Raw genomic sequence first — 22,836 nt, forward strand, 5'->3', positions numbered from 1 at the left:
TAATAGACAAAAATGCCCATCGTTTAACAAATGCTCCGCGATCATTTAGCTAATGGCTAGCTGAGTGAACTATCGTGTAGTGTTCACTCCACGATCGTCTAGTCTCTCTTCAGCTATCGTTTAGTGAATCCTATTCACATAACAGTGATCCGTGAGTGAGTTTTCGAGAATAGCAACTCTAACAACAACTTCAAAATTTAGGAAAACAATTTTTTCTTTTATCTCACGGTTATCATGAAACCACCAATAACCTCCCACTCAATTGGTTATTAAAGAAAAAGATATAATTATCCAATAATTAATATTATTATAAATATATATGATAACTAACCATAATTATATTTTATAACCTATAGTTTTAAATTTTTCATCTCAATGAAACATATAAGCCATAGTTCTTTTTCTATTTCAATGGAGTAGAAGTGGGGACGACACCACCACTTGGAGCCCTTGGTATTCTCGGAGTGAGAATCCAAAGTGTGGTCTTTGGTGAATTTGGTAGAGGTCGTAGGAATAGGCTGATCGTGTAGACGATAAGCAAGTGGAAGAGAAAGCTATCGTATAGCGGAGTGCTTATTGTTTAGACAAAGCTACACGACCGTGTAGGTTTTACTAAGCGATCGTCTAGTAATAGGTAAACGGTCGTTTAGAAAACACGGCATGCTAGGTGATCGTTTAGCGGAGTGCTTATTGTTTAGAGAAAGCTACACGATCGTGTAGGTTTTACTAAGCGATCGTCTAGTAATAGGTAAACGGTCGTTTAGAAAACACGGCATGCTAGGTGATCGTTTAGGAAAGCTAAGCGATCATTTAGAGAAAGGCGTGCGATCGTTTAGACGTGGGTGTGCAATCATTTGGACGATGAGACTCTATCGTATAGGCTCTGAGGTAAGCGACCGATACTTTTTCACACAGATTGCAAATTTTTTGAACTCTTGCAAAATGAAAGAAATTTTCATTTTATTCTTCGGTTACAATAACCGAATACGGCTTTTTCCACTAATGCACGATTGAAGAGAATATTTTGGCCAATTATCTCATAATTAACCAATTTAATAATAAATCAACATAATCATATTATATTCTTACCCTATAGTTTGATATCACATATCTACTATAGTAATTTCTCCTCCACTTGATATAAATCATATTTATATCTAATTTCCTCCAAAATAATGTATCTCATACATTTAGTCAATTATATCATATATAATTAACCAGTTCAATTATATCATATATAATCGAACTCCATCTTGTCAATTTGAACATTTCAAACTGACCCAAAAACTGATTCTTGACTTTATCCAAGCTACTTAGGGGACCTTATAGACCCGTGGCTCGAAGTTCCAATGGTACATGAATAGCTAACTAAACTCTTTAGCCACGAGATTCATCATTCGTTAACTGCCAGGCATTCCATTAAGACCAACAGCTGAACTCTTCTTACCACATATATATTTCTGTGTCCATCGGATATAATCAATCATGAGTACGATGACCCTTCACAGATGCTCATAAGTACAGTTGGACCAATTTACCGTTTTGCCCCTATAGTTACATCTCACTCCTTGAGTACCACTGATTCCTCTAATGAACATTACAACATAGTCCAACTATGTGTGAACACCTTTCGGGCCAAGAGAAAGTGTGTTGCCTGTCTCTTATACACATCTAGATGTGTATAAGAGACAGCCCCTACACAAATGATCAGGATCAGACCATCTGTGACAAGTCATAACACTTGTGACCATTCCACAAAGTGGGTCGCATCTGTAGCGTTACAAAGATAAGGTTTCCCTCCTATATCCATATACTATAGACCATTTTGGTTATCACTCAAGACATGATCCACTTGTATGTCACCACATATATGCTTAAGTTACATACAGATAACTAGGGATTTTATGTTTATTGGTTTGTGGTAAAGCAAATAAAACATACAACTGAGTAAAAACAAGATGTGAAGTAAATATCATATATTATACAACATAAGCGTTCGTATAAACTGTTTACAAACTACAGGACACGAGACTTTAGGGCATCAACACCAACAAGTCCTACTATGACTGAGTCCTCTCTTCTAAAGAGAAGTTGTGGCCACTATGTTCAAGACCTGAAATCAACCCTTAAGGGAGCAATCTATCTACTTACCCCTACTTCGGGGAAGGAGTGAATTCCATCTTGTGTAACTGAGTTTCCAACTCCCAAATTAGACAAGTCCCCAAAAAGGTAGGCATGTTGGGTTGGAAATCTAGCCACTCTCACCCATACTAATCAAAGGACACCCTCAAAGGCAAGAGATCCCAAAACACTTAGGATTGAAGTCATGTCACCTATGGTCGTTTAGGTGAGATGTAAGTCTTAAGTATCAACGGCGTTATATACAGAGACTAGTCATCTCGTGGTCTGGTCTTATACAAACTCTTTGTATTGGACACTTCCGCTCGCAAGTCTCCACATGAATGGTCAGGAAATACCATCTGTAGTAGTTCACAACACTTGCAAACCTCTACAAAGCGAGTCGTATCCGTAGTGTCACCAGGATCAAGTATCCCTTCTTAATCCTTATACTACAGACCTTTTTAGGTTATCACTTAAGGCATGATCCACTTGTATATCTCATATACATGCTTAAGTTTACATACAATAACCATGGAGCTTTGTTTATTGGATATGAGTAAATGCCAAATAAATAACTGTTATTTTATTCATAACAATATGTAATTTACAAACCACGAGACTCCAGGAGAATTAGGACATCAATCCCAACAGATGGAACAACCATGCGCCCAAATTCGGTTTACTTTGTTGTTTATTTAATTTATGCATGTGATGTATGGTTAAATAATATTTGTTGCATAATATATGCCATATAGTTTTAAATTCCCATGGACCAATGAAACTAAGGTAACCAATGAAAAGTTTATAATGAGGTAGGTGAGGAAAAAGCCTAAAAACAGTAAACAATGATGATAAAACATGGGCAAAGAATGTTTCATCCTTTCGGTTGTTATGCCTCAAGTGATGCAATCGCATCATACCTGGACGATGGGTTACAAATGAACAGAATCTACTCATATTTGGTCTTGTATCAAGTTCCTTTAGGAGGTCTAAGTAACAATGCCTAATGTTTCCATGGTTAGCTGGATCTTAAATTAGTTCAAGTTCAGTTTCTTTATCTTACAGTGTCCTTTATTTCTAAGGTGAAGTGACAGTCCTATTTCTAGGCTCACAGTCCCATATCCCTTTGTGACATTCATTTACACCCTAACTTTTGCAGCATTAGAACTCTACTAGATTGTTAAAGTAAGTGGTCAGTTCAACTTATAGATTTTATCTTTAAATTCAACAAAGAGGACACGTAAAATAAAGTGGTATGAAGTGCAACATTATTACTTAAACCATAACAACCTAGGGCATCCACATTCCTAAACCTCTAGAAAGGTTTAACTCATGACAAATGATAAAATAATGAACTTTATTAAATCATAAATCATAGCAACAATATAGAGTTTAATGTTGAAAAGAAAATAAGAGAAACTATAAGGAATAAGTTAATGGAAAATGTTGAAAATTACAACTTGAGTGATCTTGGGACAAGTTCTCAATTTCCCAATCTTTCCCTCCATTTCAAGGGTGAATGATTCCTCACCACACGTTTTCATGAGGTGAGATAACCTAGAGCAGCTATGCCTCAAGGGAACTTTCCTTCTTGAGGCTACTAACTTGAGAATCTGAGAAAACGTCTAGGAGGACTGATACAAATGATAGAAACAGTGGAAGAGTGATGATGAATTCAAAGATGAAGAGTTGTTCAATGAGATGAAGGACTTCTCCTCCTTTTATAGACTTCAAAGTAGCTGAGAAGGACTGAAATCTGTACTCTGATGATTTACCAGGTGAAATCGAGGCTGGACAACTGCTTGGAACATGAAAATCGCAACCATATTTGACTGGGTTGAATTCAGAAAAATTAGAGTTCACTAATGCGCCCGCATTGAGGAAAACTTTGCAATCTGGCCAAAATCACCTACCAAAGTCTACAAAATCACCCCCAAATCAGTAAATAACAACTTTTAAGCTCAATCAAACCCTCTTGAGCTCATTTTAGCTAATTAAGACTAAATTTAGGGGAAAACACATACAAGAACCCATTTTTATAAGTAGAAGTGTGCAAATAAAGGCCTAAAAACATGCATTTCATGACATGTATCAGTATATAAGTTACATTTAATTTGGTAAATTAATTGTATACCAAATATTTCATATTTTGTATATTAATTGAATTATATACCTGATTTAGAGAAGACAAAAAAACATATCAATAATATTATTGATATACCAAATATGAATTATATCATTTAGAATGATACTTAAAGTATGGCATTGACATTTCATTTGTTTAGTAGTACTAATTCAAAATGAATTTTGAGTAGATCATTAGAGTACTGATAGTATATCATAATGAGCTCAAAATGCAATTCTAAATATTTGGTGTATCAGTAGTTTATCAACCATCATTCAAATTTTATTTAAGTTTATAACAAAGATGTATTAATAGTATATCAGTAGTCATTAAAAATTCATTTAATATACATTTTTAGTATATGAATTGAAGGAATCAAATTTTGCAACAAAAGCGCGTGAACACGTGTGCTTTTGAAATTCGTTTTGGAAATTGTGAAAATAGAGAAACATACAAAATACAAGGATAAACATAAAGTACATAAGCACTTTTTTATAAAGAGGAATAGAACTTACCCTTAAAGTGAAGGAATGGAATTTCTCATGGAAGCATGTGAGTGTTGTGCAATTAAATTCCAATTTTGGAAAACATCAAAAATAGAGAACAACATACAATATTATATACAACAGGATAAACAAAATAAAACCTATAAGCATGCTTTCTACAGAGAAATGGAGGGAATAAAAGTACTTACCCTTAAAGAATTCTTCCTTTCAAAATTCCTCTTCGATGATCATGAATAGAAACTTTTCTGCACGAACACAAAAGTCTTCTCTTGAATCGGTGAGATCACAATCACAACAAAACAAGTGCTTGAGGACATTACTACATGGATTCCTCACTATTCTCAGACAAGGATTTGAGGATGTGTGGGCTTCTACTTGTTTTTGGGGGAGGGAAGATTAATTATAGAAGATCAAAGATGAGAGAATTTTTCACGTCTATTCCAATGATACCTCTACAATCTCAACAACAGATGAAGAAAAGGATTGGGAGAAGTTATCTCAACTCTTCACATGAAAAATAATGCCTATATCATGGGGAGTTAATAATATTATATTAATTATAATATTACTAAATTATTAGTTAATTAACTCTTAATTAATCAATCATATAATATAGATTTTAATCACATTAAAATGCACATCTCTCTTATAACCTATAGTTTTAACATGAATCTATTCATATTATTTTTTTAACCTATAATATTGATATGAATCTTATTCATATAACTTATATTTGAATCTTATTCAAATATTCATTTCTCACATATTATATAGTTTTAATTATAAATCATATTTATAATTAGCTATATACTATATTAAATAGACATTATACTCTATATTAATCACATAAGTACTTTTAATTCTCTTAATTAATTTGAATAATTTGAACTACTCCAAAAACATTAATTCCTTGTTTTATCCTTAATGAGCTAACAATAGGACCTTATGAACCTACAGATTAGAAGCTCAAATAATATGAGATTAATTAATTAAACTCTTTAATTAAATTAATCACCATTTATAAATTATCGACACTTCACTAAAGACCGATAGCTGCACTTTTTGCACTATAGATATATTGTTATGTTCACAGATATAACCAATCGATAGTAAGTCGACCCTTTACGAATTGCTCTTAATTATAGGTGGATAAAATTATCGTTTTACCCATATAATTACATCTAACTCCTTAAATCTCACCAATCCTCTAATTAACAACCTGTTTATGTCCTACCATAAATAAGACCCTTTTGCACCAATGAGAGGGATGAGCCCCATTGTTCAAGACTCGAAGTCAACACTTAAGGGAGCAATTCATCTACTTGCCTTAAAGACGGAAATGAGTGAATTTCATTTTGTGTAGTTATGTTCCCAACTTCCTACTCGGACAAATCTCCAAAATGGCATTAATTCGTCAAATCTTGCCACTCTCATCCATACAGATCAAAGGACTGCCTTCATAGACATGGGTTTATAAATTACTCGGGATTGAGGTAGAGTTACCTATGGTCATCCTATGAATTTTTAATCTCTTCAGTCAACGGTATTATAAAGAGAGATTAATTGTTTCGAGGTTCGGTCTTATACAAACTTTTTGTATAGGATACCTCTACTCGCATGTCTCCACATGAACGATTAGAATCAAATCGTTTGTAATACTTTACAATTGTACGCAAACTATCCATATACTACAAACCATTTATGTTATTACTTAAACATGATCCATCTGCATGTCAAATACATACATGTTTAAGTTACATAAAATAACATTGGGTCTTTCTTTAATGGATTATTGCATATATAAAATAATTAACCATTATATCAAATAACATATAACTACAAGGCTTTATGATATACATCCCAATATCAATAGTATATAACTCACGATTTAAATCCATTTTAAGTATAATATTGTTATATTAGTAGTATACCAATACTCATTCAAAATTCAATTTCAAGTATATATTATTAGTGCATGAATAGTTATAGATAGACACTTATTTAAAATTCATTTGAAGTATAAATTAGTTTACCAATATTGTAACACCCCAAATATATATATATATATATATAGATATATTTTTTTTTTGTGTAATTTTCAGTAATTTCTTTTAAATATTGAGGGCATTTTTTGGAATTTTGGAAGTCAAGTGTAGTTTGCGGAATCTAATTTTTGGCATTGAATTTATTCAATTTAGAAATTAATGACAGGAATTAATTTCATTTTGAGAAGGAAATGAATTTAATAGTATAAAATGGAAAAGGAAAGGAACAAAATAAAGTTTATTTTATTTCCTTTTTTAGTATTAGTTTTATTTATTATTATTAATTATTATTTTCTTTTTATAAAAAATAAAAAAAAACCTTAAACTCTTCTTCAACCTCACCGCACGCCCCCCCTGAGAAAACCTAGCCGTCGACGACAGCTCAATTTTCCGTCGAACCCGACGCCAACGAGCGGTCGACGATTCGAAGCCCCCTCAGCGTGCCTACCAGTCAGAGCAGACGCCTCGTCCGCTGCGTTCCGCCGAGAGCCCAGATCTAAAGGTGTCCGTTGCGTTCCGCCGAGAACCTAGATTCGAAGGTGTCCGCTGCGTTCCGCCGAGAGCCACTCGCCCAATTTCTCCAACTTGTTTAGCCGAGCTCCTCTGCATGTCGCTCGTCCTGTCGATCTCCTCTATCGTCACCTAGCACCGACTGTATGCGAGCACCACTTCAAGCAGCGTCCGCCATCCCAGGTTTTTCGCCGTCGGTTGTTGTCACCCTGTCATGTCGGGTCTGTCTTGGTCTTTGTCAGATCTGTTGGGGTAAGGTTGTGTCAGTTTGTTTCGTTCTCTTGGCCATTAATATTGTGTTTCAGTGTTATGACTCGCCTTTGCTGGGTTTTGTTTCAAGCTAAAGTCGTCAAAGAGTTTGGAAGTCAAAGGAGGCACCGTCGAGGAAGGTGGAAGTGATTTTCATTCTGTGAGTAAGTTCTTGATAGTTTGGATTTGGACCTGAAGGCTTACAATTGTGGTTTCAATTGAAATTTGAGAGTTGTTTTGTTGTAGGATCGCTACTTTGGATTTGCCGTTATAGTTTGTGGTCTAATTTTTATCTGTGGAGTATCGACTCGGAGTAAGTAATCTTACTACTGGCACGGGCCAGGAATTAGATGTATGCTAGCATGATAAATGAATGTTATGGTAGAATGACAGCATGATAGACTGATAGTATAATATGACCAAACTATGTTCTAGTACGAGATCTGAAATATTTATTTGTGCACATAGACACTTGAATGCTAGTATGAGATGGTATGTGATTCCATATGGTTGTATTTGATCTGATGATGTTGAGGTATATGTGTATGTTGTAGAGCCATGATGTTGAGGTATATATGTATGTTATAGATTCATATAGTGATAATTATGAGGCTGAGACTATGCAAGTGTCCTTACTGATTAGTTAGATGCCCATTAGATTTTGTGTTTCCTTCGGGATTCACCAGTTTGTGTTTCCTTCAAAATTCACCAGTTTATGTTTCCTTCGAGATTCATCAGTTTTTGTTTCCTTTGGGATTCACCAGTTTGTGTCTCCTTCGGGATTCACCAGAGGTAGTTGACATACTTAACTACAGTAGGATAGAACTTAGTCTCCTTTTTATTTCATGTGTATATGTGTTTCATGAGGACTAGAGCAGTTTATATGTTTCACCAGAGGTAGGTATCTAAAGGACATAGATGCCTAGCCTGACCCCAGTGGTGGAGTTACTTACTGAGTATTTTGTATTCATTCTTTCTCATATTGTTGTTTCAGATAAGGGTAAAGATGCACGGGCAATGGACAAGCGGAATTCGTGATCGAGCCACTGTGACTAGTTTTTAGGCTTCCGCTCATGAAATTTAGAGTTCTTTTCATGTTTCTCTTTACTTTTAGTTTTGATGTTTAAAACTTACTATTAAGAATCGTTTTTCAGACTTATTTATTATCCTTTATGATTTACGCTTCCGCTCATGACTTATTACGTAAGTCTAGATAGTCCCTGTGGCCCAGTAACGGATCCCTCATCATCGCCAGGTACGTCCTACTAATGAAAGTTTCAATGCATATATGAGAACAATGATGTAGTGTTTTAAATGCATGATTTCTCAGAAAGACCCAGAAATAGCTAGTTAACGTATGAATTCATGACAGGACATGGCACCTAAACCTAGAACAAGAAAGACAGTTAGAGAAGAAGTGCAAGCAGAGAGAGCTGAGAGTAGCCAAACTGTTCCGGCAGCTCCAAATCCGCCTGTGACCCAAATTGATGAAAAGGCAATGGAAGCTAGAATTAGTGAAGTTGTTGCATCTTCTCTAATGGGAAAGCTGCATGAGCTGATTCGTAGCACGATGGCAGGACAAACTACCCAGACCCAGGCTCAGGAGGAATCGATGCCACCCAAGCAGTTACAACACACCTGACCGCAGGATAGAGACATGCAGGGCCTGTCTCTTGAGGCTAAACATCTGAGGGATTTCCGGAAGTATGACCCTCGCCCCTTTGATGGATCGTTGGGGGACCCCACCAAGGCAGAAATGTGGTTGTCATCTATTGAGACAATATTCTATTTTATGAGGTGCCCGGAAGAGCACAAGCTTCAATGCGCAGTTTTCATATTGACTGGTAACGCGGAAATCTAGTGGCATTCAGCAGAGAAGATGATTGATACTAGTGGGGAGCTTGCTACCTGGAAGCAGTTCAAGGAGCACTTTTATGAGAAGTATTTTTCAGACAACAATCGATACAACAAGCAGGCAGAGGCAGCGAGGACAGAGAGATTGAAACAGGGAGTTATGTCGGTAGAGGAGTATGAGCAGGAATTCGATAAACTCTCTCACTTTGCTCCTGAACTAGTAACCATCGAGGCAGCGAGGACAGAGAGATTCATCCAGGGCCTGAGGAGCGGACTGCAAGGTATTGTGCATGCCTTAGACCTCAAGACGTATGCTGCGGCACTAAAGGCCACCGTGAGGATTGATGCTTACTCCCAGGTGGGAGAGGAATACAGGAGGTTGCTCGAGATTGGGACCTCCGCAGGTCAGAAAAGGAAGGTTGAGCCCAAGGCTCTTGAGCATCAGCAGAGGAACCAGAACACAGTGAGTACTCCTCGTCAGTGGGGACAGCAGGGTTCCTAAGTTGTAACTGACAGGGAAGATAGGTCGATATGTACTATTTGTAGTAGGCGACACTAGGGACATTGCCTAGCCGGTTTTGGGATCTATTTTTGATGTGGCCAGAAGGAGCATATGTCAGAGAGATGCCCAAGAAGGAACGTGCCTGAGCACAGGGGCCAGCCCATAAGCTCATTTCAGGGGGGCCTGAGTCGTCAGCAGCAGCAGGGTAGAGTGTTCTCTACCACTCGCGTGAGGCCGAGAAGTCAAGCACAGTGGTGATAGGTACGCTTCCCATTTTAGGGCACCATGCTTTCGTTTTGTTTGTCGCATTCGTTTATATCTGCTGTATTTGTAAGGCATGCCATGTTAAACTCAGAACCTTTACCATTTTCATTTTCCATTTCCACTTCATCAGGAGAGATCATGTTAACTACAGAAAAGATAAAAGCATTTCAAGTAGAGGTAGTAAATCGCGCATTAGATGTAACCTTGATAATTTTAGATATGCGCAATTTTGATGTGATTTTGGACATGGATTGGTTAGTAGCTAATCATGCCAGCATAGATTGCTCTCGTAAGGAGGTCATCTTTAACCCTTCTAAGGAGCCAGGTTTAAGTTTAAAAGGGTTAGGACTGTAGTCCTATCCAAAGTGATTTCAATATTGAAGGCCAGTAGACTATTTGACCAAGGAGCCTGGGGCTTTATGGCCAATGTGGTGGACACTAGAGGGACTGAAGTCACCTTGACTTGGAGCCAATAGTGAGGGATTTTTTAGATGTTTTTTCAGAGGATCTTCCCGGACTGCCCCCGCAGCGGGAGATAGATTTTGCTATTGAGTTGGAGTCAGGCACAACCCTTATTTCGAAGGCTCCATATAGGATGGATTCGGAAGAGTTGAAGGAACTGAAGGTCCAATTGCAGGAGTTGTTGGACAAGGGTTTCATATGTACTAGTGTATCACCATGGGGTGCACCTATTTTGTTTGTGAAAAAGAAGGATGGATCGTTATGTCTGTGCATTGATTACAGAGAGCTGAACAAGGTGACTGTCAAGAAAAAGTATCCCCTTCCTAGGATTGATGATTTGTTTGACCAGTTGCAGAGAGTTACGATATTCTCTAAGATTGATCTCCGGTCAGGATACCACTAGCTGAGAATAAAGGACAGTGGCATACCCAAGATAGCTTTTCGTTCGAGGTATGGACATTATGAGTTCATAATGACGTCGTTTGGTCTATCAAATGCACCAGTAGTGTTCATGGATTTGATGAATAGGGTGTTCAAGGAATTCCTCGAGACCTTTGTGATTGTTTTTATTGATGACATTTTGGTTTATTCCAAGACAGAGGCCGAGCATGAGGAGCATTTGCGAAAATTTTTGGAGACGTTAAGGGCGAATAAGTTGTATGCTAAGTTTTCTATATGTGAATTTTTGTTGAGGCAGGTGTCCTTTCTAGGGCTTGTAGTATCGAAGGAATGTATCTTTGTGGATCCTGCAAAGATTGAGGCAGTTACAAGTTGGGCTCGTCCAACCATAGTCAGTGTGGTGCGCAATTTCTTGGGGTTAGCATGCTACTATAGACGATTTGTAAAGGACTTCTCTCACATAGCCTCCCCATTGACTCAGTTGACCTGAAAAGAAGCAGCATTTGTTTGGAATGAGGCTTGTGAAAATAGTTTCCAAGACCTCAAGCAGAGGTGGTTTCAACCCCAGTTCTTATAGTACCGGATGGATCAGGTGGTTTTTTCATTTACAGTGATGCTTCCAAAAAGGGGTTGTGATGCGTATTGATGTAGCAGGGCAGAGTAGTTGCTTATGCTTCACGTCAGCTAAAGAAACATGAACATAATTATCCCACGCATGACTTGGAGTTAGCAGTAGTGGTTTTTGCTCTCAAGATCTGGAGGCATTACTTATATGGAGAGAAGATATAGATCTTCACCGACCACAAGAGTTTAAAGTACTTTTTCACTCAGAAAGAGTTAAACATGAGGCAAAGAAGGTGGTTGGAGCTGGTGAAGGATTATGACTGTGAAATTTTGTACCACCCGGGAAAAGCAAATGTAGTGGCAGATGCTCTAAGCAGAAAAATGGCTCATTCAGCAGCCTCATTACCAGACAGACCCACTTGTGCAGGGAATTGGAAAGGGCAGAGATTGCAGTGACAGTGGGAAGGGTTACAGCACAGTTATCACAGCTGTCAGTGTGACTGAGTCTAAGGCAGAAGATTATTGATGCGTAGCGAGGCGACCCTTATTTGGAGAGAGAGTTCATAAGGTTGAGTTAGACCAGGATGGCAAATTCTCAGTATCAGAAGAAAGTGCCCTCCTTTATCAGGGACGTTTGTGCGTGCTAGCAGTTAGTGATATTAAAGATGAGTTATTGGCAGAGGCCCATAATTCCTTATTTTCGATTCACCCCGGCAGCACCAAGATGTATCAGGACTTGAAACGTTATTACTGGTGGAATGATATGAAAAGAGAGATTGCACAGTTCGTCAATAAATGCTTGGTGTACCAGCAGGTGATAGCTCCGAGGCAGAAACCAGCAGGCTTGTTACAGCCATTGAGTGTACCAGAATGGAAGTGGGAGAATGTGTCTATGGACTTCATCGTGTGATTGCCACGGACAGTCAAAGGTTTTACTGTATTATGGGTTGTGGTAGACAGACTTACAAAGTTAGAACATTTCATACCTGGGAAGTCCACCTTTTCAGTGAATAAGTGGGCACAGTTATACTTGAACGAGGTGGTGAGGTTGCACGGAGTGCCTGTGTCCATCGTGTCAGACAGAGACCCTCGTTTCACATCTAATTTCTAGAAAAGTCTTCAAGCAGCTTTGGGGACCCGGTTAGATTTCAGTACAGCTTTCCACCCACAAACTGATGGGCAGACAGAACAATTGAATCAGATATTGGAAGACATGTTGCGTGCCTGTGCCATAGAATTTTCAGGATGTTGGGATGCTCACTTGCACTTAATGGAGTTTGCTTATAATAACAGCTACTAATCCACTATTGGGATGTCACCCTTTAAGGCCCTATATGGGAAGAGTTGCAGGTCCCCTGTGTGTTAGGATGAGGTAGGAGAAAGGAAATTGTTAAGACTTGAATTGGTGTAGACCACGAATGAGGTAATACAGAAGATCAGGGCTCGTATGCAAACAACTTAGAGTAGACAGAAGAGCTATGCCGATGTAAGACGTAACGACCTGGAATTTGAGACTGGTGTGAAAGTGTTCTTAAAAGTGAAATCCATGAAAGGTATTCTGAGGTTTGGCAAGAAGGGGAAGTTGAATCCGAGATTCATTGGACCTTTCGAGGTCTTAGAGAGAGATGGCCCCGTAGCTTACCGATTGGCATTGCCCTCAGCACTGTCATTAGTTCATAATGTCTTCCATGTTTCGATGTTGAGGAAGTATGTGACAGACCCATCCCATGTAGTTGACTACGAGCCCTTACAGTTGAATGACAACTTGAGCTACGAGGAGAAGCCTATAGAGATCCTCGCCAGAGAGGTAAAGACTTTGCGCCGTCGGGAAATTGCATTTGTGAAGGTCTTGTGGCAGAATCACCAGTTCAATGAGGTTACCTAGGAGCGGGAGGACGAGATGAAGGCTAGTACCTGGAACTTTTTCAGGAATGAACTTTCGAGGATGGAAGTTCTTTGAGGAGGGAAGAATGTAACACCCCAAATATATTTTTTATTTTTTTGTGTAATTTCAGTATTTCCTTTTATTATTGAGCGTATTTTTGGAATTTTGGAAGTCAAGTGTAGTTGCGGAATTTCATTTTTGGCGTTGAATTTATTCAATTTGGAAATTAATGACAGGAATTAATTCCATTTTGGGAAGGAAATGAATTTAATAGTATAAAGTGGAATAAGGAAAGGAATAAAATAAAGTTTATTTTATTTCCTTTTTAGTTTTTGTTTTATTATTATTTTTATTATTATTTTTCTTTTTATATAAACAAAACTTAAACTCTTCTTCTTCAACCTCACTGCACGCCCCCCTTGAGAAAACCTAGCCGTCGATGACAGCTCAGTTTTTCGTCGAACCCGACGCCGACGATCTGTCTGCGATTCGAAGCCCCCTCAGCGCGCCAGCCGGTCAGAGCAGACGCCTCGTCCATTGCGTTCCATCGAGAGCCCAAATCTGAAGGCGTCCGCTGTGTTCCGTCAAGAGCCCAGATCCGAAGGCGTCCGCTGTGTTCCGTCAAGAGCCCAGATCCGAAGGCGTCCGCTGCGTTCCGTCGAGAGCCGAGACGCTCGCCCAATTTTTCGAGCTCGTCCAGCCGAGCTTCTTTACGCGTCACTCGTCCGGTCGGTATCCTCTGTCGTTCGCCTAGCACCGATCGTACACAAGCACCACTTCAAGCCGCGTCTGCCACCCCAGGTTTTTCGCCACCGGTTGTCGTCACCCTTCCGCGTCGGCTTACAATTGTGGTTTCAATTGAAATTTGAGAGTTGTTTTGTTGTAGGATCGCTACTTTGGATTTGCCGTTATAGTTTGGTGGTCTAATTTTTATCTGTGGAGTATCGACTCGGAGTAAGTAATCTTACTACTGGAACTGCCCACGGGCCAGGAATTAGATGTATGCTAGCATGATAAATGAATGTTATGACAGAATGACAGCATGATAGACTGATAGTATAATATGACCAAACTATGTTCTAGTACGAGATCTGAAATATTTATTTGTGCACATAGACACTTGAATGCTAGTAATGAGATTGTATGTGATTCCATATGGTTGTATTTGATCTGATGATGTTGAGGTATATGTGTATGTTGTAGAGCCATGATGTTGAGGTATATATGTATGTTATAGATTCATATAGTGATAATTATGAGGCTGAGACTATGCAAGTGTCCTTACTGATTAGTTAGATGCCCATTAGATTTTGTGTTTCCTTCGGGATTCACCAGTTTGTGTTTCCTTCAAAATTCACCAGTTTATGTTTCCTTCGGGATTCATCAGTTTTTGTTTCCTTCGGGATTCACCAGTTTGTGTTTCCTTCGGGATTCACCAGTTTGTGTCTCCTTCGGGATTCACCAGAGGTAGTGGGCATAGTTAACTACAATAGGATAGAACTCAGTCTTCTTTTTGTTTCATGTGTATATGTGTCCCATGAGGACTAGAGCAGTTTATATGTTTCACCAGAGGTAGGTATCTAGAGGACATAGATGCCTAGCTTGACCCTAGTGGTGGGGTTACTTACTGAGTATTTTGTACTCATTCTTTCTCATGTTGTTGTTTCAGGTAAGGGTAGAGATGCATCGACGGAATTCGTGATCGAGCCACTGTGACTAGTTTTAACGCTTCCGCTCATGAAATTTAGAGTTCTTTTCATGTTTCTCTTAACTTTTAGTTTTGATGTTTAAAACTTGCTATTAAGAATCGTTTTTCAGACTTATTTATTATCCTTTATGATTTCCTCCTAATCTTCTGTTTGTTAGCCAATTTTATCTTGATAATTGTATTTTTGTTTTTTATAGGCAAATGCATTAATGGCCTGTATCTCATTCCAAACATTTCAACTTTGTCATCACCTCAAGTATCTCAAAAACTTTATGGGTTTTCAATAAATCAAGAGTTTTCTTTGTGGCATCATAGTCTCAGGTCACTCATCTCCTAAAATACTGTAGAATTCTTTATTTCGTCTTGGTTTGTCATTTAGTCAGTCAATTTCAACATGCCCATATATTAGTTGTGTTGGGATTGGTGTCCTAAATCTCTCTTGTATTCTTATAGTTTGTAAACCTTGTATAAACAAATTGTTATTATTAAAATAATTGTTATTTTATGAGCATACACTCAATCCAATATCCTAGGTTATTTTATGTAATTGAAACGTGTATGTAGAGACATATAGGTCGGGTACCTTATCCTAGTGATACTACAGATATGACCCGCTTTATAGATGTTACAAGTGTTGTAAAGTGCTACAAATGATCTAATCCTGATCATTCATGTGGAGACATGTGAGCGGGGTATCTTATACAAAGAGTTTGTATAAGACTGAACCACGAAATGACTAGTCTCATTATATAATGTCGTTAATACTAAAGACTTACATTTCACCAAGATGACCATAGATGACATGACCTGAATCCTGAGTGAGTTGTGAACTCCTATGAAGACGGTCCTTTGATTTGCATGGTTGAGAATGGCCAGATCGCCGATCCAATATGCCTACTATTTTGGGATTTGTCTGATTGGGGAGCTAGGAATACAACTACACAAGACAGAATTAACTCGTTCCCTGATGTTAGGGTAAGTAGAAAAATTGCTCCTTAAGGGCTGATTCCGGGGCTTGAACAATGTGGCCACACCCTCTCTTGGCTACTTGTGTTCTTGAGCACTTCTAATTTTTTTTGGCTTGATACAAATGGTAGGACATCTATCCTATTTATACTAGTTGGCAGCCTTAAATCTATGGTTAAGATTTTGCCAACAAGTAATATCTCTAGAATATTTAATGGTTACAAATGTCTCTCTAGAATTTTCTTTACAATTATACTTTTTTTCATATTTTCTAGATAATTCTTCAATCCACTCCAAGTCTCTCCTACAGGTAAATATTTGCATTAAAGCTTTTTTCATTAAAGAACTAAATACTATTTTAAAACTAAAATAATCTTTACACTTTTACATGCATTACTTATTCTCTCTCTATATATATATTTTTGCAAAGGTGTTGTAATTAAGTGTGAGGTGAGAGAATCGAACCTCAGATCACAAGATTGATAATATTATTAATTGAACTACGTTATTGCTAGCATTAATGATATATATTTTAGTCAACTAATTTATTGAAATTGAATAAATTAATTAAGTTTAACTTAATAAATTCTATATATTTTCGATTAATTTTTATATAACCGAGTTGGTAACTTTGAAGTATGATTTTTTTTTCTTTCTAAAAGTAGCTTCCATAAGAGTTATTTGTTTTTTTTGTTTTTTTTTGTAACAACAATCTTATAAAATTGTCAATCTTATTCTTCCATAATAACAACAAAAGCATTTGGTGTCTACATTCATATTTTGTCCAATCTAAAAACACTTAATAATAAAATTTCGTTTGATAATTTTTTTTTCAATTTTTTCAATTGGTAGTGTAAAAAGAAAATAGAAGCATTGAATTAGATGCAACTTAGTTTCTCAAATGAATCATGGTCAAATCTCAACAATCATTAAAGAAACAATTAAATTTGTCGTTTTATCATTTTATATAATATAAGTTTTTACTTAATTTTTCCAACTATCTAATTTTAATGTATACTAGGGTTTTATGGTTGTTCATACCAATGTCTTGACCATTTTCAAATCAAATTAATTCTTCAACTGCTAGAAATTTTGTTTCATTTGGATATATGGTGCCAAAATTTCCAATTGTCCTATGAAGATAAACTTAGAAAAAGCAAGCAAAATGGAAATAAAAAGGTTTAAAAAAATGGCAAAAGATCAGCTTCTTTAGCAAGCAGTAGCCATTGGTAAATTAGTACTAAAAACACATACAATAATACAAGGAGCTAGCCTAAACTAAGAGATAAGAAGAAGGAAAGGGTTTTATAACTTATAAGTTCAAAATGTAGAATAATCTAAAACAAAATGGGAAATGACATTAATTAACATAAGCAAAAGCAATATTAAAATGGTACATATCTCATCAGAAAAGAGTGGAAGAACAGTCCATAGAGAAAGGATTGCATATGACATTGTCCAAATAGTAATGTGGATGAGCAGCATCCATCACCACAAATTGCATATCCTCTGATGGCTTCCAATGGCGCTTTCTTTGGTTAATGAACCAATTGTTGATCTGCTTCAAGTCGAGCCCTGTTGACTCCGCTAACGCCACCTTTTGCGACTCCTACACTCGATAACATTTTCGACCACGTTAATCGTACAACGACGCAAACGATACAGAGCACACCAGAAAGTTAATAAGAGTTCATAATAAACAACTATGTGTATATATATATATATGATTCTAATGCACGTAGTCATTTTATGAAAGTAAGATGAATGTCAATGGGATTTATACCGAGGGGTATGGCCATTTGTAATGTCGACTCCACCAGTCGAGCAACTGTTGTCGAGCTTCTTTTGGCAACTTTCCATTCTTCTTCTTCTTCAAAAATTCTTGTTTTAGGCTACCAAGATATCCGCTATATTTGCGTAGAAGCTGGCCTTTGAGTTCCTTCTCTTCGGCTTGAGGGTCGATGTAGTTATCGTTCATATCGACCTCAATCTCCTTCGAGCACTCGTTTTGCCTGACCAACTCAAAACCTAAGACAGACATCCATTTCAGAACACAACCATTCATATCTTTAACATCTAAATACTTGTGGTTCGAAAAAGAAATAATATTACAGACATTTAAACACACGACCATTTCTTAGAGCTGTAGTAATTATTAGGCTTAATGAGCCTGTCCTATTTCAACATGACAACATTAGTAAATTAGCTGACCTCAATAAAGTACTTTACTTAATTTTTCATTATTTTTGTGTTTATTAATATAATGTTGTAGAGAAAATTTATTTGATTAATTAAATATTAATATAACTAAACCAATAAAAAAAATTGGGTCACATCATAAGTTCAAACTTTCTTCCAGGGAGAATTTATATTCAAAATGAATAATCATTTAAAATAGAAAATCCTTCTCCTTTCACTTTATAAAGGTTGAAACCAACCTAAAGACAGCATATAATGAGTCAAGATTTTTACTTTCAATGGTGAAATTAGTAGATAATGAACAAGAAATAGGTCAAAAGTTATCAACTATATTCCATGTATAATTTTATTAAAAAAAATCTAATCTCTACAACAGGGACTATAATTTCAATGGCAGTCACATTTGGAGTAATTTCTTCTAAATATATGTAATCATTCTAACATAATTTATTAAATAAAATATTCTTTTAACTCAGCATAAATTTATCTTTAATAAACACATTAGGTAAAAGGTTTAATTCTCTACCTAAAAAATAAAAAAATAATAAAAATAAAAATAAAAAACTTTACTATTTTCTAACATATAAGGGTAAATGTGTGCCGTCATTCTTAAACTTTTCTAAGCTAATTCAACTGAAAACCCTATCTTATCATTTCAGAGAAATTGTTCAAAAACATCTCACAAGAATTTTGATTACATTCAAATTACTTTATCTTGTTATTCACTTTAATTCATACCAATATTTTAAAAAATCAAGTCAAACTAAAAAAAATACTTAAAAACTTATTTTTGTTTGCTAAAAATTCAAAATTTCTACAAAAAAAAAAAAAAAAAATCTGAAAACCATCCTAAGAAATTAGGAGGAAACAAAATAATTTAAAAAAATAGAAAATTAAAAACAAAAGGACCGACCTTAGTTATTGGTCTTGATAACTAAGCTTAGCTTGTATGGATCACTTTCACCTATGAGTTTCTTTCTTTTGCTATCTATTTTTTTACAAATATTTACAAAATTCAAACTTGTTTCTGTTATTATTTCAAGAATTTTGCACAAGTCAAATTCAAATTCGCCATCAAGAAAAACGAAAATCATTGTAAAAGAATTGAGAGAAAAGAACCACACATCCTAAAAGCTAAATTGTTAAATTATCAGATGGCCTAACACATAGATGTACTCAAATTTTTTGGTAGTGAGAAATTCAAATCCCCACTTCCCACATTTATACTGCATATTAAAAAGCTCTCCAAATCATAAGATAAATATGATTGGAGAACATTTTTCTATTGTAGCTAGCTAGCCATAGTCATTTCCCTCAAAGTAAAGGGAACCAAAACCAACTTGAAAAGCTTGAATCCTAACCTACTGATCATAAACAAACAAATTAAGCCTAAACCTACAATGCATGTTTAGTTCTTCGATGATCTTTTCACAACCTTCTTTTTTTTCCAACAAAATACGATGAGAAAAAGAGATCGAAAGGTGCACCAAAAATGTCTCAATTAGGTTGATACATCTTTAACGTGTTATTTACGTTCAAAAATAAAATTACCGAAAAGAAAAATAAGTCTTTATCTTAATCTCCTTTTGGACTCGAGCTTTTGTGATCAGTACTTATTTCTGAACATTGATTTGATGTGCAATTATAACATGAATAAAAAAGGACACATCAGAGCAAAACCATTAGCTATATTATTACCCACCTAAAATCATAATAATCTAATAGAAGGGTCAAAAAGGACAATATATCATATAATATAATAATGTTATAAAAATTAAAATAATATGAGATTTTAAGGATAATAATAGAGAGAAAGAGAGTAACCATCAGAAGGAACTGCCAAGGCTTTGAGCTGAGACTCGATTCTTGAGAAGAAAAGCATTGCTTCTCTAAAAGGTTTAAGTTCTATTGTGTAATCAATTGGTTTTTTTATTTTTTGTTTTTGAAAATCAAGTCTATAGACACTATTTTTATCTCTAAATTTCTTTATTTTTTATTTACTTTTTACCCATGACNGCTTCTCTAAAAGGTTTGGTCAACTCTTGTTCATATTTGGTTAACATCTCACAATAAGCCTCCATGAACTGATCCAATGCTGGATCATCCCCACGTCCCGCCGCCCTACAGCTTCCCGTTGCCACCGCACACGCCTGCTCTAGTCTCGCCACCACTTCTGGTGGCGCACCCACCTGAACCAACAACATTCCACACACACCCACATGAAATCATACGCTCATAACAAAAATACAAAATTAAATCTCAACTCCGTATAAATCGTTCAACCAAAAAGCTTACGCTGATGAGTCATAAAAATTAAAAGATCTAAAGAACAAATTTACTTTCTTTACTCATCTTCTCAAATTTCTTTATTTTTTATTTTAAATTATGGGGAATTAAAAGAAAACATAATAATAATAATAAAGAAGAAATAACAACATATAGGTTAGAAGATGAAAAAAAATCTTACCAGAAATTTTACTTTCTTTGCTCATCTTCTCAATATTCTTTACATTTGATTTAAAATTATGGGAAATTAAAAGAAGACCTAATAAATGATAATAAATAAGAAATAACAACAAATAGGTCAGAAGATGGGGAAAAAAATTTACTTTCTGCACTCATTTTGATCTTAAATTTCTTTATATTTGATTTTAAATTACGCAACATTAAAAGAAGACCTAATAAATAATAATCAAGCAGAAATAACAACAAATAGGTTAGAAGAAGAAAGAAAAAAAAATCTTACCAACAAATTTACTTTCTTTACTCATCTTTAAATTTCTTTATTTTTTTAAATTTAAATTATGGAAATTAACAAGAAGACCTAATAAATAATAATCAAGAAAAAATTGCAACAAATAGGTTAGTAAAAAAAAGACCTTACCAACCCTAAAGTTTAAGAGTTACAATTAATTTACTAGTATTGATTCAACCAAAACAATAAATAAATAATAAATTAAGTTGATAGATGACGGTAAATTTACAAACCTTTTGACAGTTGACATAAGCGGCGAGAAGGCGAGGGAAGAGAGGATGAGCCATAATCTTCGCTTTAGAAGTTGAAGTAGTAAGAACATCATTATTGTTAGTATGAGGATGAGGAACAAAAGCAGAAACCCTTTGAGTTTGAGCATTATTATTATTGTTGGAAGTAGAAGAAGACCACGACAAAGGCAAGAACATCTTGTTATTGTTGTTGTCGTCCAATGTTTGAGGATTATTACTATTGAACATCATCATCATGGGAGTGTTAGAATTGTTGTTGTTGGTGGTGGTGGTGGTACTGTTACAAGTAGCCATGAAAGAACAGCTGCTACCACTGGATCCTCCTCCTTCCATGGCCTTCCCTTTTTGATCTCCCGCTATTTAAGCTTAACAAAAACAGTGTTCTTCGTACTTTATTTTGGTTCACACGAGCAGATGTGAAATGGAAAGAGAAAGAAGGGTAGAAATTGATTAGAAAAATTTTGTTTTTTGGGGTTTACCTTCCCGATGGAATGGAACCTCGTTCATTGGAGCCATGAGGAGGAGTGAAGTTTTTGTTTTGGGGGGTTTTTTCTGACTGGGATTTTTTAGAGAAGAAGAGTGAGTTTTGGGGGAAAGTGTAATATTGAAAGATGTGTTAAGAAGAAAGAAATAATTTTTATGGGTAAATGTGGTAATAAGAAGGGAGTTGGAGGGGTTGAAGGGATCAAAATGGATAATCAAAGTGTGGTGGGATTGATGGGAATAAAGGTCTTTTTGGTGCTATTGGAGGAGACACCCTTCTGTTTACACACTCTTCATCTCTCACTCACCTTTTTTTTTTCTTTTTAATAATTACTATTTATTTCTTTTCAAATAGGTCTGAGTGAGTGGAAGATTAGTTCAACGTTACAATGTGATTGTCAATTTTATATCCAATACTTAGGAGGTATTTAGGATAAAGAGTAAAATAGTGAGGAGTTAGAAGTTATGAAGACTAGAGAGTTATTAACTCTCGGATTTACAATGTGAAGAGTTGATAAGATATAGAATTGATGTCTTTTTAGTAGTATGATCTACTAACTCTTTAGGCCAAATAAGCAGACTTCTCAACTCCGACTTTCCAACTCCTTGGACCAAACACACTCCTAGAGGGTGTTTGTTTCAAGAGTTGGGATTGGATGAGTTAGGCATCGTAAGCCCAACCCTTGTGCAGGGCATAGATTTAGGAAATCTTGGCTTATTACATTCTTTCCCCATGAGTTTGAATAGTGTTTACTATTCAAGCTCATAGGTTACCTCCTTCCTTTTTTTTTTTTTTCTAATTTAATCTAGAAAGTACGTTGGCCAACCTCGAGACACCACCTTTGGTGACCATTGCGGTCAACTCTAGCCACCTCCCACCGACAACCGCTGCCAATCAACTCTAGCCGCCACTCTTTGGCGACTGTCGTGAGCCAACTCCAGTAGCCACCTCTAGCAAACGCTGTGAATCAACTCCAATAGCCACCTC

At 36.2% G+C, this 22,836-nt stretch overlaps 1 protein-coding gene across 2 annotated transcripts; it reads right to left on the reverse strand.

The window, feature by feature from the left end:
* Positions 1-17,498: 17,498 nt before the first annotated feature.
* Positions 17,499-21,998, reverse strand: LOC120077556 (homeobox protein knotted-1-like LET6). Of its 2 annotated transcripts, XM_039031479.1 has the most exons (6): positions 21,845-21,988; positions 21,348-21,730; positions 20,393-20,548; positions 20,184-20,259; positions 17,944-18,188; positions 17,499-17,769 (listed from the first exon to the last, which is right to left on the reverse strand). In XM_039031479.1, exons 2-6 carry the CDS (start codon positions 21,696-21,698, stop codon positions 17,566-17,568), a joined length of 1,032 nt encoding a protein of 343 aa, XP_038887407.1. In that variant the 5' UTR covers positions 21,699-21,730; positions 21,845-21,988; the 3' UTR covers positions 17,499-17,565. The 2 variants fall into 2 exon arrangements, with proteins under 2 accessions (XP_038887407.1, XP_038887406.1); XM_039031478.1 differs by having other exon boundaries at positions 21,348-21,998.
* Positions 21,999-22,836: the final 838 nt, after the last annotated feature.

The sequence above is a fragment of the Benincasa hispida genome, chromosome 5 (assembly GCF_009727055.1).
Source record: "Benincasa hispida cultivar B227 chromosome 5, ASM972705v1, whole genome shotgun sequence".
Taxonomy (NCBI): domain Eukaryota; kingdom Viridiplantae; phylum Streptophyta; class Magnoliopsida; order Cucurbitales; family Cucurbitaceae; genus Benincasa; species Benincasa hispida.

Excerpts from the sequence above, each read along its gene's own strand:
- LOC120077556 (XM_039031478.1), bottom strand. The coding sequence starts at position 21,698 with ATGGAAGGAGGAGGATCCAGTGGTAGCAGCTGTTCTTTCATGGCTACT. Across the intron at positions 20,549-21,347 it reads CTTATGTCAACTGTCAAAAG|GTGGGTGCGCCACCAGAAGT; the intron begins GTTTGTAAATTT and ends TTGTTGGTTCAG. Across the intron at positions 18,189-20,183 it reads CTTGGCAGTTCCTTCTGATG|GTTTTGAGTTGGTCAGGCAA; the intron begins GTTACTCTCTTT and ends TGTCTGTCTTAG.